General features: G+C 43.0%; 1 protein-coding gene across 4 annotated transcripts in view; it reads left to right on the top strand.

Annotated features, from left to right (window-relative positions):
- Positions 1-16357, top strand: part of unc5ca (unc-5 netrin receptor Ca) — a 230723-nt gene that overhangs the window by 120230 nt on the left and 94136 nt on the right. For all 4 annotated transcript variants that reach the window (XR_014623084.1, XM_084359379.1, XM_084359380.1 and 1 more), the window contains one exon: positions 4409-4645. Coding sequence is in view for 3 of the 4 variants with exons in the window: in XM_084359379.1 (XP_084215505.1) it covers positions 4409-4645 (237 nt within the window). In the remaining variant the exon portion in view is untranslated. The remainder of the gene's footprint in view (positions 1-4408; positions 4646-16357) is intronic.

The raw sequence follows: 16357 nt of genomic DNA on the forward strand, positions 1-16357 counted from the left end.
TCTGGGTAATGTAAGCGCCAGGACTGGGTATTTGTATTTCCCTGTGTTCGTTTACATTGAAATGGCATGAAAAAGGGAGAAATACGTGAGCCCGTGTGTTTTTTTCATGGCACACAATTGTTTTTGCACCTTTGTGTTTGTGTGGGTGCGTTGAAATTTGTGTTATTTTTCTCAGGCTATATGTGGGACTTGTGCAATTTGGCAGCACAAGTGTCTGAGATAGATTGGGATCTTTGCAGCCTTGTTTTCTTAGTTGTGTGTTTGTGTGTGCATGTGTTGTTGATAGTGGTTGTGGGAGAGGATAAGGGGTAAAGGGGTATTGGTTTAAAGAGTGTGTTTGCATGACTATTTACAGTCAGTGTGTGTGTGTGTGTGTGTGTGTGTGTGTGTGTGTGTGTGAGAGAGAGTGCCTGTTTCTCTGTTTGCGTACATGTTTTCGCAGCTGCTGCTGATCCTAACTAGCTGATAAGGCGTTCTGAAGTATGACCTCATGATTTCCACGGCTACTGCACTGATACACATCACAGACCGCTTACCGAGAGCACAAGACCCTAACACACACACACACACACACATACTGGAACAGAGATACAAAACCACACACTCCTTATCCATGAGGCATTTTGACCCTATATGGCCGCGTCGGGCTCGCTTTAGGAGGCAGACACGGCTGCATACCTCCGAATTCCTCAGACTCTTGCTAACACTTGTCTCAAAAGATGTTAGAGCGTCGGCTTGGCTGTAAAGTGGCTTCAAGGTCATTCTCCTTTAAAATTTGTTAGGAACTTTGTTTCGGATCGGCCGGTATTCACAGTTGGAGCATCTCACGCCCCTCACTCTCCATCAAAGCAGTGCAGATAAAACACAAACCTGGCACAAACAGTGTTTCCCACAGTACTACAATTAACTTGTGGTGGTAATGGCAGTCGGCACGGCTTGTGAGCCTTCTTCTTCTTCTATGTTTTTTTTTGTGAGTACTCCGGCTTTTATGTGCGGCAACTCTGAGCGCATCGAGTTGGTAATCTTAACTTTTCAGAGAGGCGCCGGTGACGTCACTGCTACTTTTTTTCAAGCAACAATTCATATATTTGATTGGTCGGGAACTCATCACCTGTTGCCCTGATAATCCAGAACATGGAGGAGAGGCTTGTTCTGGCTGTGTCGGTGTATCCTGAGCTTTATCAGATGGAAACTCAGACAGAAAAGTCCATTTGTGGGAGCAGATTGTGTGCACACTGAATGGTTGCTGGTGAGCGTTGTGCTTTTATCACCCTGCAACGTTGTTAGCTTGTGCAGTCGACCCTCTGTTACCATTAGCATTGGCAGCTGTCAGTTAAAGCCAACGTGCAGCTCTGTTTCTCTCGGGGCACAAGTGCTGTATCCCAGAGCTCCTAAACACAGCCAGCGCTTTCCTGGTCGAAAGAAAAAAAGCGCTACGTGGACACTGGCCTTTAGGGGGGTAAGGTCAACGGTCCTTGGCTCTTGAATCTTTAATCCAGTAATCTAGTTTAGGTTGGCTCGACATCAACTTCCATTCAACTAAAAAAAAAAAACCCCTGACCTAGATTCATTCACATGGCCTAAATGTTCCAGTAGTCACTTGAAAAATATTCCTTTAACTTTAACCACACATATACTTTACCTGTGTGGTCCTCCAAGGTATATTACTGCTGCCCAAGTATATTTGGCAACATCTCAGCATTTTATTGGCTACTCTAATTTTTTTTTTCATCCCTCCGAGAGAACGATGCCATCCACGTTCGATTAACTAATTGCCAACTACCCTCACTCTCCTCCTCCCGTCTCCTGTCAGCTGTTTATCGACCTGCGGGGAAACACTGATGAAGAGATAAAATATAAAATACTGCAAGAGACAGTTCAGCAGCACCTTGATAGTGCAGGCACATGTTCCTAGCGTCCATAAGCAAATGGATGCTTGTGAGTGTCTTCTTCTTCTTTGTTATTTTTATAGTATATGACACATTAAACCATGACCACTAATGTTAATAATGGAGTCTTGTTTCATTATATTTTCCTTCCCTCACTCCACCTCTCTCCTTCCTCCCCCTCTGTCACTTATCCATCAATATCTCCATTCACATGACAGATCAGCTCACATTGTCTGTGACACTTGAACATGATTGGCCACTTCCGATGACATCATTCTTCAGCAGATTTACGGACATTTATTGGTCGGGTTTGTAGGTTTTCTGAAGTGAGCAGGACTACGGGCGCGAGCGAGGGGAATAAATGTGGTTTTTGCCCCCTGGTACATATTTACTACATACCGTAAATCGAATCTGGACATTGTTCTGCTACAGCCATCCATTATTGATGACAGCATTCAGGGCAGGACGTTTATGAGGTGGGCTGTTAGGATCGGTAATTCACTCTGTCAGGAGATCAGAAGAGAGCAGTGGGAGCAGAGAGGAGGAAGAACAAGAGGAAGGCAGAAGGTTTAGGAGGACACACAGGGAGGAGAGCAGCAGAGGAGCAGAAGAGGGAGAAAATTGTAGGCTTTTTCTGAGACAAAGCTTTTATTCATGGGGAAATTTTCTCTCTCCTTCCCTCCCCTTTTCTCCATCCACCCACCCTTTTCTCTGGCTATCATGTTTCTTGTGCCAATCAATATTTTATAGCTGTCGCTCCAGAGCAATGAAGCCCCCCCCACACCTCCAGCTCTCTGAATGACAGATGAGGGTGAGAATGGGTGTTGGGGGGCAAAGTGAAAAGCGAGAGGGGGCAGGAGGGTGCGAAGCTGAGTGGCGGAAGAAGCATAAAGTCACAAGAAATGGCAAGAGTGAAAGAGGAAGGCGGTGAGAGAGGAAGAAGAAGAAGTGAGAAGTGGATGAATATGACATTGGATAGATGACCGAGAGTGGAGGGAGAAATTTCCCACAGATAATGAAATTATGCAGTGAAAATGTCTACCAATTTCCCTGCTCTCAGAGAACTAATTACAGAACTAAGAGAGAAAATGTCAGCTTCATGACATCAAAGTGGGGACGCTGCCTACTCATTTTCCCCCTATTTGTGTCTTGTTGTGTTTTTACCTAAGCTCCTTTTAGCTTCTAGCCCACAGCGCGCTGCTATTCTCCAAGATAAAGACCACAGCTGCACACACGCAGTCAGAGTCGAGGGTTGTGTGTGCGTGTGCGGCAGTGCGATCGCACAATAATGCGTCAACTCTTTCGTATGTTGTTCGCCTTTGTATCCGTGACACATTAGTGATGGGGAAGAAAGAGAGTCAAAAAATGTTCCGTGCACTACAATTTTCCCATGAGTCACAGCAGCTCCTCCAGGTGAGCCAATCGGCACACGGAGAAAAAGGTCTAGACGGTCTTAATGAAACTGGATGATGATGGAGTGGAGGGAAATTACAAGTTAGGAGAAAACGTGCGTGTGTGCGTGCACTTTTTATATACAGTATGTGCTTTGTGTTTGTGTGTCTATCGGAGAGAAAGAAAGAAAAGGCCTCTTCCTCCTCTCCCTCCCACCTGCTCTTGTAATCCTCTGTGTTTTGGTGACCTTGGCAACCTGGTGACAAAACATTCCCGGGGTCCCTTTGATTGAGGCCACGGGTGGGCGTGAAGTTTGGACGCACTGAAAAGACGGTGGAGGAGGGCGAGCAGGATGGAGGAGGAGGAGGATGAAGGTCTTGGTGCCCTGAAGGCTGGCTGAAGGAGCACTCTGTCTGTTCAGTTATTTCCTCCAGTTTGTCTGTCTAGCTCAATTCTCTGATGTCAGCTTAAACATTATTTAGAGAAAATATCGATTAACAAGTTGAAAAAGTTCCCAATTGGAATTGATTGTGGTGGAGGAAGGAGTTTTAATTAGACAGCTTTTGGTAAATTAACGCTGTTGACCACTAGCAGCCCATCTTGGCAGCAATGACCTTTGAGTGAAAAAAGTAGAAAGCTGGAAGAAGCTATCGTAGCTTATTAGCTGTATCAGGAACACAGTCTGATAGGGCTTCTGTGACATTTTGTTACCAATAACGCCCTTTTCTGTGTAGGTTCACAAAAACCCCACCTTTTTTTTTTTGTATAAACGACTCTGATAGCCAGAAGGTTTCCACAAATGGACAAGACAATCAGGTGCTGATTAAAGGTGCATTTTATGGCTCAGTGGAAGAAAATTGTACTCTGTCTAGGTCAGCGGCTTGAGACATGGCAATTATTAGTGATCAAATGAGAACGACATTGTCTCGTACACACTCGGTTCAGGGTACAACGCTGCTCACTGGTGTGAATCACTGAAGGATAATGAACGATTGAATGAATTTCCTCTCTGAACCTCGCTGTTAAGACCTCAAAGCGAGTCGATAAACTGATCTGAGTTGGAGAAAAATCTTCCCTGAATAGCACAGTCACAGTTTTAACCTTCCTTTTTTCCCCTCCTCCCGCAGTGAGAGACGACGATGATTTCCTCAGTCTGAGTGAGCTACCGGAAACCTTTCCCTCGGACCCTCCCGAGCCCTTACCTCACTTCCTGTTCGAACCCGAGGAAGGCTACATCGTCAAGAATAAACCCGTCAATCTCTACTGCAAAGCGACGCCTGCCACGCAGATTTACTTCAAGTGCAACAGCGAGTGGGTGCATCAGAAAGACCACACTGTGGAAGAGCGGGTGGACGAAAACTCAGGTGAGTGAAGTCTGGCAGACGAACAGTCACAAACACAGATCCAAACAGAGATTCACTGGAAGTGTAGTAGAGAGCGGACGGATCAGATACTGGGAGGAATGGACAGAAAACGAGAGGGTTTGACATTTATTGTAGAATTAAGGACATTTGAAAATAAAAAAAGAAGCACTGGTGGTAAAAGACGCCTTTGATATTTAAGTGCTTTCTCATGTCAGTTAACACACAGGAGAACTGAAATTACTGCTGTGGGTAAGAAACATGGCATCAACGCACAGCTTCTGTTTCCACTTGGCTGGTAAAAATCCAACAAGGGTTCATGCGACAAAAAAAGTGTCAATCAAAAAGATGGAGCGGTTGAAAACACAACACAATATACATGCATTTAATACAGAATCCATTTCTACAACCGTTGTTACTTTCAAGTATTATACGTAAGGCTGTAGCTGACGATTATTGTCATTATCGATTCATCTGCCGGTCATTTTCATGATTAATCGATTAATTGTTCCGTCTATGACTTGTCTTTTGTTGGACCAACAGTCCAAAACCCAAACAGTCTTAACTTACTATCATAAATGACAAAGAAAAGCAGAAAATCCCTTCATTTAAGAATCTGGAACCAGCACATGTTTGACATTTTTCCTTGAAAAATGACTGAAAGGATTATTCGTTTATCAAAATAGTTCCCTCTTAAAGCAACATAATGGAGAAATTGGCATTTTGTCTGATTTGGCGGACAAAATGCCAATTGTACTGTAATTTGTCTCACTACAAACAAACCTCATTACATCATCACGATGTTATGTGTTTAAAACTTGTATCTTGAAGTCAACATGTGTGCAACGCTGTTAAGTTACATAGTGCAGAAACAAGTGATGGGGGGGCGAGTGGCTGAGGCAGAGACACCGCTCACCGTATTACAAGAAACTGAACCATCATCCGATCTGATAATATTGCTTTAATTTTCTTAAATCGACTAATAATTGCAGCTCTAGTTAAGTGCTCCTGCGGGCAGAACATTTAAAAGGTATTTTCTCATATCTAAGGTGCACAGCTGTGAAATAAATCCAAGTCCTTTTTTTTTTGTTTTTCATATTTCTTCTGCTCCTGATGATATTTCGTTCTGCGTGTCATAAAATTGTCACGATGCTGGCATCAAGGCCGACATTTTTCCCAGGTTGCCTCATCGGCGCACCATAAGCAAACAGGTTAAACCTATTATTCAGATGTTCGGTTATTTGTGCGCGGAGCCGGGTCACATGTCAGGCGTGTGTACGCAGCTGTCCCGCTACCAGCGCTGCACTGAGATGTTCACAGGACAGTTTAATAGGATCCACAGTGTTGTTGTACTGGACTGCGGCCAAACTTCCACACTTGTCACTTGACAGCACATGGTATTACTCTGCCGGCTAGGTAATGATGAATCATGCTGTTGGGCTTTGGCAGGAAGACAAAGACGTACACAGCCCGGGTTCTTGGACTTCAGGTTGACACGAGTTCAGCTTATGGGTCTCCACCTGCTTTGTTAATGAGCCTGAGTCCCCAGAGCTAGTGATTAAACACAGGCTGAAAACAGTTTGAAAACTCCTGAAATGTATTTATATATAGTGTCTGCTGAATGAAATATACCCAGGGGTCAACAGTAGCACAAATCATCATGTTGGTGTTTGGATTGCTGTGCTTTTCTTTTTTTTCTCGAGGCAGGTGAGCAAAATATACAGAACGTATTTCATTGACTCTAACTCTTTGATTTTTGAGTGTGTATATTGCATTGAAATGTGAAAAAGAAGAACTTGTTATTCAAGTTGACACATCGACTTCGCCCACCATAGATTTCCCCTTGTAAAACAAAGCAGACCCTGAAGCCAAACTTTGTGTATGTCTGTATATGTATGTATGAGGGTTTTTGTGGTGTCCTGGTTGCTGCTGCAGCAACTAAACCCAAGACAGAGACTGACGCAGCTGAGCAGTGCAGCTTGATGTTTCCCCCTGATTCAGCTGTCACACATGAATAGTCAAGGAAGGGGAGAATAAAAAACAACAAAACCTGCACGACGTAAACATGAGAGGAGCGAAACAACAGGTACAAATATAGAAACGCTCACAGAGATGCACACAGTGGCAGAGAATAGTTTGAAAAGATCGTGTTCGAGTCTCTGTTGGAGGGTGGTGTTTCATATCAGACTATACTCCACTTCCAACCCTCCTTCATCGTCTTCGTCGCCGTATAGCTTGTTTTGATTTCTTAAACATGTTTCTTTTATCCTCTTTCCATCTCTCCCCCTGGACTCTGCCTCCCTGCTTTATCTCTCTGAATATTTAATCGCTGCTCTTTCTTGTGTTGTTTTCTTCTCTTTTCTCTCCCTCTGTGTTTGTTGTCATTTATCATCCGCCGTCTCTTCCTCTCTCTCGTGTCGTTTTCTTTAAACCCGTCCTTTATCTCTCGACAAACTTTAGGTGCCCCGAGGAGGTTGCGCACCTTTCATCTAACTAAGATATTACGATTTGTGTACGCTTCTTTCTCTTACAACCTATCTGGGTTTCTCATAAGTGAAAAGTGAGAGATGTTCAGTCTGTTTAACATCAGTGCAACTCAGTAATCAGACATAATGTATGTGCATCTACAAAAAGGCATCAAGTGCCTCTTCCATACCCCGCTTTTTACTTTTCTCTTCCCATCTCCGTGCTCATTTACTGACATCATGCGCAGCTGCTAGTCATTTATTAGTCTCCCATCAGCAGTTCATTTGCTAGCTGCTGGATCCCAGACAGTGCGTGATTGAGAAGAAATTCTGCTCAATTAACGCCCCACGGATTTAAACTCTCATACTGTCTGTGATGGCCACCGTGAGGTTTTTTTCAAGGCTCGGGATCACTCAGCCTGCCAAATACCTGTCAAAAAAACCCACTATGTGCAACATCCAGTCCAGTTGGTTCTTGACATTAGTTTCGATTGCAGCCACATTAACCACTGATGTTTTACTTTGTCCACAACTGAAGTTTTTAAGTGTAATTCCATTTCACTTTAGAGTTTTCTTTGAAACAACCCTCAGGCTTTTTTAAAACCATGGGTTTGGTTTTTAAATTTCTGGACTGCGGCTGATGGGCTTTAATTATGCTTCATATCACATCGTAATGTCACTTTAATAAAACATTGATTGGTTGCGTGCCACTTTGCTCCAGGACACTTAATCTCTTAAGCGTACCATAATACATACATACAAATATAATGAATAAATAAATAAACAGGGGGCGGCATTATGCAATATTAAGAGCAGCTGAGGTTTGGAGATGTCTGGAACTGGAACATTTTCCAGGAAAATGGCTCTTAAAGTTTATTAAAAAAAAAAAAAAGAATCTATAATGAACTAAGTTTGCTGCAAATGCACTTTTTTGTTCTTGAACAAGAACAAGAACAAAAGACAATGAGATTATAAAGAGATTATGAATACTAGATGTACATTATGCAACATTGCTCTAGTGAATCACATGGAAAGCTACTGTAGGTCTGTGCCTGGCTAGATGCACAGTGTGTGTGTATGTGTGTGTGTGTGTGTGTGTGTGTGTGTGTGTGTGTGTGTGTGTGTGTGTGTGTGTGTGTGTGTGTGTGTGTGTGTGTGTGTGTGTGTGTGTGTGTGTGTGTGTGTGTGTGTGTGTGTGTGTGTGTGTGCTGTTTATCTGTTTATCCGTGTGAAAACCTAAACTCCGTAAGCTGTTTTCTCCCCTTTGTTTCCTGCTGCTTCACAGACGCAGCGAGAAGCTATGGCCCCCATACTGCTTTTATTATCTCTGTCTTCTCTCTTACTCTCTCCCTCTCTGTCCCATCCTCTCTCTTTTCCCTTTTTTTCCTCTCTCGTCTCTTCCCTTCTCTTCACTCCACGCTGGTTTGTGCTCTCCTCTAATTTCCACCGACTGAAACGGGAGAGAGCAGAGGCAGATAAAACCTGAGCTTGAGACCGAAGGAGTAGGGGATGATGGAGGGATGCTGATGGAGGGTGCCTTTGAGAGGGCTGGAAAGGCCAACAGATATGAGGGAGTCACACTGAGGAGAAAGATGATATGAATCCTGCTGTGCTGTTTTCTTTCTGTCTCTCTCTTTCTCTTTCCCCCTGTGTTTTTCAATCCTTGTTCGCAGGAACAGGAAAGTCAGCCTAAGCGCAGAAACGCGTCTTTTCTTTGATCTCGCGGATCAAGATAAAGGAAAACAAAAGTAGAAATGTACATAAGAAAAGTAAGAGCATAAATGAAACAAGCTTGGAAGTTGCCTTCTGCTAAGCAGCCTTTGCGTGTGAAGTCTTGCACCAAAATACATTCATAAGGCCTCTCTTGTCAAACAGAGTGAATAGTTATTTGCTTGTCATAGGGTAGGAAAGGAAATCAAATTGGACCAGAGTTATTGGATGATAGCGAACGATGAATTAAAGAAGGTATAATGAAAGGAACGATGTGGAGGAAGGGCAAAAACAAAAGGACAATGCTGTATAATGAGACACAAAATTAACACAAGCACTCTCCACAAAGCGTATAATGCATCACATAAAACTTTATAATGCATCATCAGTCACAGATAATGCCTCACAATCATAAAGCATCGTGTATCTTCTAACAGCAGCCATAGGGCTTCAGAAGTACGACTGGAATTGTTCCTAATCACAGTCGACCTTTTTCGTGGTCGACACTTTGACACGTTTTGACAAGCAGGAAATACACCGAAGTAATTAATAACATTAACAATGGCTCCTTTCCATTTAGTGTTCCCTGTCTCCTTGTATCGTACATGCCGCCTCACTGGAAAAGGATTAATGAGACACTCGCAGAAACACGGCGACCATTAATGTCATCTGTTCCACCTGTGCCGTTCCTGCTATGACAACTCTATAGACTGAATCACAGTGACATCGCACCGACAACAAAAGCCACTTCTGGGTAGACAACTGGAGGTTCATTTTCACTGCAGACATATGTGCAGTGACTGTAATGTTTACAGATGTATTGTTGAACATGTTGGTCCGAATCATCTGACGTTTCTGCTTACTTTACATATTGTGTCGCTCCGCTAGCATCTTTGATATTGGCCCCAGAGTTACTTACTGGACTCTCAGCCAGTTAGTTGGTTTAAATGTGTTATTTGATGCTATTTATAGGTGATAGGTTATAGGTGATATAGGTGTCCTCCATCTTTAAATATGTCAATGGGAAATACCAATATCCTTTTTTATGTAACTGCATGGAGAAACAATGCAAGCAGCAGAGACTTGGTGTTGTCGCTTGCATGCAATGAGTGCAAGGCTATTAATTTACAGTAATGGCAATAAAGTAATAAAAGGATAGGAAGAAAATTCCACCCGGTGGGATGCTGTTGTTAGCCCACTAGCTATGCTCCCTCCCACAGTGTGTGCTCACCACTGTGCCCAGGCTTCTTTCCTTTCCTTCCTGCTTTCTGTCTCCTGCACTCGAGTAAGTTTCACCAGGTGTAATCTGGTCTAATTGCATTCTGTTAAACTGAAGTGCCTGCACTGCTTTACTTGGGTTACAAGCTAAAGCTACAATTGCATTTTACGAAGTGAGGGAACAGGGAGTGTATTTAGGATCACCTCCCACTGGAGAACAAGGCACCACCTGCTGATTGAAGCAATACATTTCAGATATTTTCTTGAATTCTTATTTAAAAGAGCGTCACCCCCTGATAAGCCATTAAGAACACCTCGTTTTCTGTATATTGGGCGGAAAGTGTGAGCTTCGTGACAGCTCAATAAATTACTTGACATGTAGTCACATCTGGAGGGAGGGTAAGCAAGGTGAAGGTCACGAGCAAGGGTGGTGGGAGGGGAGTGGGGAGGGAGGCAGTAGGAAGGCCTAGGGGTCACTGAGGTCCGCTCCCAACTGGAGGGAACAGGCTTGGTTTTCTAAGAAGCTCCGCTGTCTGTCACGGTATCCTTGAGAAATGCTGTTAACTCGACCTGCTGCTGGGTCTCCACACCGCCCGGCTCCTCCCTGCATCTCAGCCAGAGCAGGAAAAGGAACATGTAATAAACTACGCAGAACCAAAACAAGAAAGAAAACACAGACTGCATTTCTTTAAACAAGACAGTAGTATAATTAGCAGTGGCAGTTGCTAAAACACGCTTACCATACCTCCATCTGAATCCATGTGACTTGCGGTGATGAAGCAGCATAATTTGTCTAGATTACGTATCTTATTGTGAAGGGCATTTCCAGTGTTTGCTTAAGCAACGTGCGTACGACCTCGGTATATCTCCATTAGCCTCGAAGTGTGCTAATAACATATTGTGTACCAGGTTACTTACTTTGTCTCCATTAGCCAAAGTGTGAATGGTTATTAGTCTGCTAGCACTGACCCGTGACTTCACATCTACACACACACACACATTATTGGCACACACAGTATTGGCTTGGGTGATTTGTGACCTCTTTCCTCCTTTGCTGCCATCTCACTCGTATTGATTTCCTCTCGTCTTTTCCTTCGTCTCTCCTCCTCTCTCTTCCTCCTAATGTTTCTCTTCCCCGCTCTCTCCCTCTTTCTGGCATCACTCCCATCCTCTTCCACATTCCACCCGTTCCTTTAAGCTCGCTCATCTTTTTCCCTCCTTCTGCTTTCTCCGTCTCTTTCTGTCTCTCCCTCTCTTTTATACTGTTCGATTTCAATTATTAACAACCATCAAGATTTATAAAGGAGGTCAATTAGCTTCTGTGCCAGTGACTCTTGGTGTTTGTCTGTATTGATTTTTGCATGTACATACAACTGTGTTTATTGGCTGATCGTGTGTGTGTGTGTGTTTGTGCTGTGTTTGTGCATATGGCAGATACTGTTTTATTTTGTGTTTGTCTGTGTGTATCTGAAAATGCAGTGTTTGTGTGTACCTGTTTTCTGGTTTCTGTGACTGTTTGTGTGTTTGTGCGTGTTTGTTTGAAGTATTCTTTCTCCTGTGTCCTGAAACGTCCCGGTTCGCTGCCTCTGTGGAGCCACTGGAGGACACAGGTTTGCACGCTCAATGTCGTCCACATGATTACGTGCAACACACACACACACACACACACACACACGCACACACACACGCACACACACACACACACACACACACACACACACACACACACACACACACACACACACACACACACACACACACAGAGGAGAAGTATCCAAACATGGACTATAGGAAGGACTGTGATGATCAATCAGTGTCATAGAGTGGGAGCCATTAAGAGAGTGTACACGTACACATACACACACACGCACGCATGTGTGCACACTCAGTCTACTGCATGCGTTGTGATGTTGGTTACAGACCAGTGACTGTGCTCTGTCGATGTCCTGGATGAGTTCCCTCCGTAGGCGAAGGACTCGGTTAACCCTCGCTCTCTCCCGCTCTCACAGCGCCTCTCATCCAGCCGCCATTTGACTTTTATGATTCTGTTTCCTCTTTCCTGCCTCCATCTTTTACTTTTACTTTTGTATTATGAATGTCATCATTCATGGACGGCTTTTAAGTAATTAAACATGTAAAATGTGAAATGCATTTTAAAATGTAGGACTCGGCTGTCGAACCGTGTTCTGCAGATTTACGACACCCGTTACTATAAAGGCTGATCAATAATGTGCTTACATACCATTATTTTTTTATATAGCATACACACTCTGTGTCTTGCTTTAATAGTAGATAGTAGATGCGCATATTCCAACACGTCATCATACCTAAAGGACTGAATAGGTCGATTGGCTGCGTCTCCAAAAACGACATATATCGCCGTTCCCAAAACAACATGGCTGTTACAGCCAATAGAGGTCGCCGCCTAGCTACAAATGTAAATTTTGGTTGCATTAAGCTGCTTTCATTGTCGAAAAATATGATCTTTCTGATGAGGAGAGGCTCGACAACCGTGGTGGAGCATCATCATTTACATCGTCATACTGTAATTAGGGTTCAGGAGCTTGTTAATGTGGCAGGACTCAGTGCCTTTGCTAACGTGAGATGAAATATCCTCACTCTTGTATATTACCAGCAGCTCTTCCCCTTCTCATTACTTCCTCCGAGATATTATCAGCAAATTACTAGCCATCTTTTCCCGTCTTTGCATCATTTGCTGCCCCTTATCAGCAGGTGTCACTGATCGTTAGCTTGTTGGAAATGTGGTTGTGAGTTAGGCCGAGGGTAACCAGAGTCTATTTTTGTGAAACTGTCTAACCTGCATTAGGCTCGTCTAAGTGTGAAATTAAGACTCGAAAATTAAATGTTTTCACTTAATATACCTCTCATCTCATTCTATTCTCATCTATTAGCCTTTGAGCAGCATGTGATTATAAAGCAAACACATTATTCATTATAACTCTCAAGTTTTAACAAACTGTCTCACCATATAATCTCTTTTCTTCCCCCTGACCTCTGTCTCTATGAAATATCTGGTCATTAGCTGGCATCGAACAGCCCTCGTCACATTAGCTGGTTTTTAAATTAGTGACTCCAGTCAGGTAGCAGTACTTCCTGTAGGAGGTCCGTGGCGAAGCTTCAAAGCGTGAATTAAGCCCTGCAGGGAAACAGTGTTTTCACTTGCAGCTCCTCCACAGGGAGGTCATGGTGCCGGATCACTAGCCGAACAACACTCGTGGAGCTGGTCAGCATTCAGTGAGCTGCTCGCAAACACTTCAGCAGACGTTTGAAACAAAGGAAACCGAACTCATGTGTTTTGATGTGTCTTACTCATTTACATACAGAGAAAATACTATTATGATGTTAATGCAACGGCTCTGAAACTGTTCCAACAAAAATAGTATTTGTTGCAGGACTGATGGTTTCACAGATGGTGACCTCATGTCTTTGTCTTATGTCAGACTGTCTCCCTCTGTGGCACAGATGAAATGATAATAGCTAGTGTTGGCTATTTCTGTATCCCTGTTTCTTTCCCCTGAAGGCCTGTCTGTTTGACCTGTCACTGATCACATTTAAACACCACAAAGCTTTTTCACTGCTTCCCCCATCACCCCTTCTCATTTCCATGTTCTCATGTCTGTCCCCGACTCGCTAGCTTTCTTCCCGATGTATCTTTCTTTCTATCTCTGGTTCATGTGATTCAAAGGAATCAAGACTTTACACTTTTGTCTACATCGTCGCTGTTTTTGCCAGTTTTTTCATCATTTAAGTATTTCTGTCAAAGCACAGTGGGGGGATGGAGACAAATAGGAAGAAATATATCAGAAGGAGACAGAACGGACCAACAGACTGAGTGGGTTTAACAGCTATGGTAATAGGGAAATGGCAGGACACAGATTTTTTTGGCTTGTATTTGATGACACCAGCTTCCACTGCGATGTTGAAGATGAACAATTAAATGTACTCTCCATATTCATTCTTCAAACCCCAATTATAAAAACTTGGAATCAGATGGTTGAGATTTAAAATGTATCGTCATAATGTCCTGAACAACACGGGGACATGTTCGTACATGTTTCTAATCAAGAACAGATCCAGTTAATTATGGAAAACATGTTTTTTTTTTCTTTCCTTATCACTTCTGTGAAAACCTTCCCATCATCATGTGTTTCTCCCCTAACGTTTCCTCAGACTTGATAACATGACAGCTCCTGTAAGCTTCTGATGACACATCACATCCATTTGAGCTCTGACGAATTCAGTTTGAGCCTTTTATAAACAAACTAACTCCAAACTTGTTCTGAGGGGAGCACAGTGCATATTTAGATGTTTTCTTTTATAATCAGGGTCTTATTTGTTAAATTTCAGCCATCGGGTCCCAGTTGGTGTGATAATAATTTACCGTGTAGGTTAATTGTAGGGACACCTGAGTTTGGGCAAGCAACATGAAGTGTTTCATGGTTTTAGCCAGCAATTATCTTGCAGTAGTTGGTTATTATCAGGACCTTTCTGTTGTAAATATACATGCTGCTACCCTCCTCGTCACATTTAGCAAAAAAGTAGAAGTATCTGTGGGCAAGTATTACAAACAGCTTCATGTTTATCGGCCTAAATCTGTATTTTTTATTTAGTTTTTTGAGTCCACACTTGACAAAGCTCGTCCACACTCTCTTGTACTTTTACTCCCTCGCTGACAAGTAAACTTTGTCATGAGAATTGACATTTTAGGACTAAGAGAAATATCTGGGGCTTGTGCTCAGTTTTGTGATTGATGGAACTGTTTATGACAGTCTCCACTTGTCTTGATACTTGCCGTCCATTTTTCATCTACTTCTTACCCCTCACCTCCCCCCAGCTGACAGTTGTGGTTTTGTGGATGTGAAGCACTGTCATTCTACAAAGACCCAGAGCTCTGTATCTAAAAGAAATAAGACGCTGAGTGATCTGGGACTTTCTAAGCCTCAGGTAATTCAGTCGCTTTCTGCCTGGCAACACTGGCTTTGTTGGCTTTGCATTAGCAAACAACGGGAACGACATGGGGTTTACTGGTTTGAACAGCACAACTCCACAGATCCACTGACGACTATCTTTATCCTCTTTGTGTGTTCCAACTTTGTTTCTTTCTGACGTTTTCTGTATTGAAAACGAGCGGTTCTGTTTTCACGGAGGATGTAGATTGGTGTAGATTTGTCAACAGTTTGACATATTTCTTTAGCTGTTTAGATTTCTCCACACTTACTTTTAGTCCCCAGCGGACATTAAAAAAACACACATACGACACTGTAGGATGAAGCATCACATCGGAGTGAGTGACACCCCTTCTGGCATTAAATGGCATTTTCATGTAAACACAGTGGAACTGGCAAAAAGTTGTGTGAACACAACAAATAAACAAATGTTTTTCTCCATAAAGGCAGATATATTTATGTTGCATCAGTAACTTTGAACATTTAATATGATATATAATCCTGAATTGTCATTGTTTTTGGCTTTTTCAGGGGGTGGTGGGAGCATTGGGACACAGAGATGCATAGCCAAAAGAAATGAGGTTACACCTGCCTGCCCTGCTTTCACAGTGATGCCCCTGTAGAAAGTCTTTGCATATACCCCACAATGCCATTAGAAAGAAATCTAGCCGTGTTAACCAGTTTTCTGTCTTGTTTGTAATGTACTAGCCTTTGTAATCAGGTTACTGATTGCTAATTGGGTTCTCAAGCTGATTGCCTACATAAGCATGCACTATATTTAATTATATAGGAAGAAAACATGATTAGTTTGATATGTTTTGGTGTATATTGTTAAATAGTTGCACAACACCACTGATGTTTTCTTCTCAAAGGGTTGAAAAAGCATTTATTAAAGTGCTGAAGTGCAGGAACAACTCCTCTTTCCTTGTTATTTCGGCCTTCCTCGCACAAAGCCGGCAGCGGTGGATCTTTTCAGATTCGGCCTTCAACCTCTCTGAGAAATTGAACACATTTCATCATTGCAATCATTGTTTTCCCCCCGCTGTGAAACCAACTCGGCTCTCCCTGATGTTCTCTGTTTCACTCTCTGTATGTCCTGTTCTTGTTTTTGTTTTCCTTCTTTCCTTTTGTTTTCTCATATCTCTGTAACCCACCCACACCCCCCTCCTCCAGCCTCCGCTCTCTGTTGTCCTCTAATATCTCCCCGTTTCATTTCACGCAATACCTTGCAACGCACATCCTATGTTACCCCTTATTCACCTCCGCCTTATTCCCCAGCTCTTGTATGCGAGTAATCCCAGTATCCTCCAGTATTCTCTTTCAACTATAAACCTATAGTGGCTCCATTTCACTTG

The sequence above is a fragment of the Pagrus pagrus genome (assembly GCF_965226575.1).
Source record: "Pagrus pagrus genome assembly, chromosome: 8".
NCBI lineage: Eukaryota > Metazoa > Chordata > Actinopteri > Spariformes > Sparidae > Pagrus > Pagrus pagrus.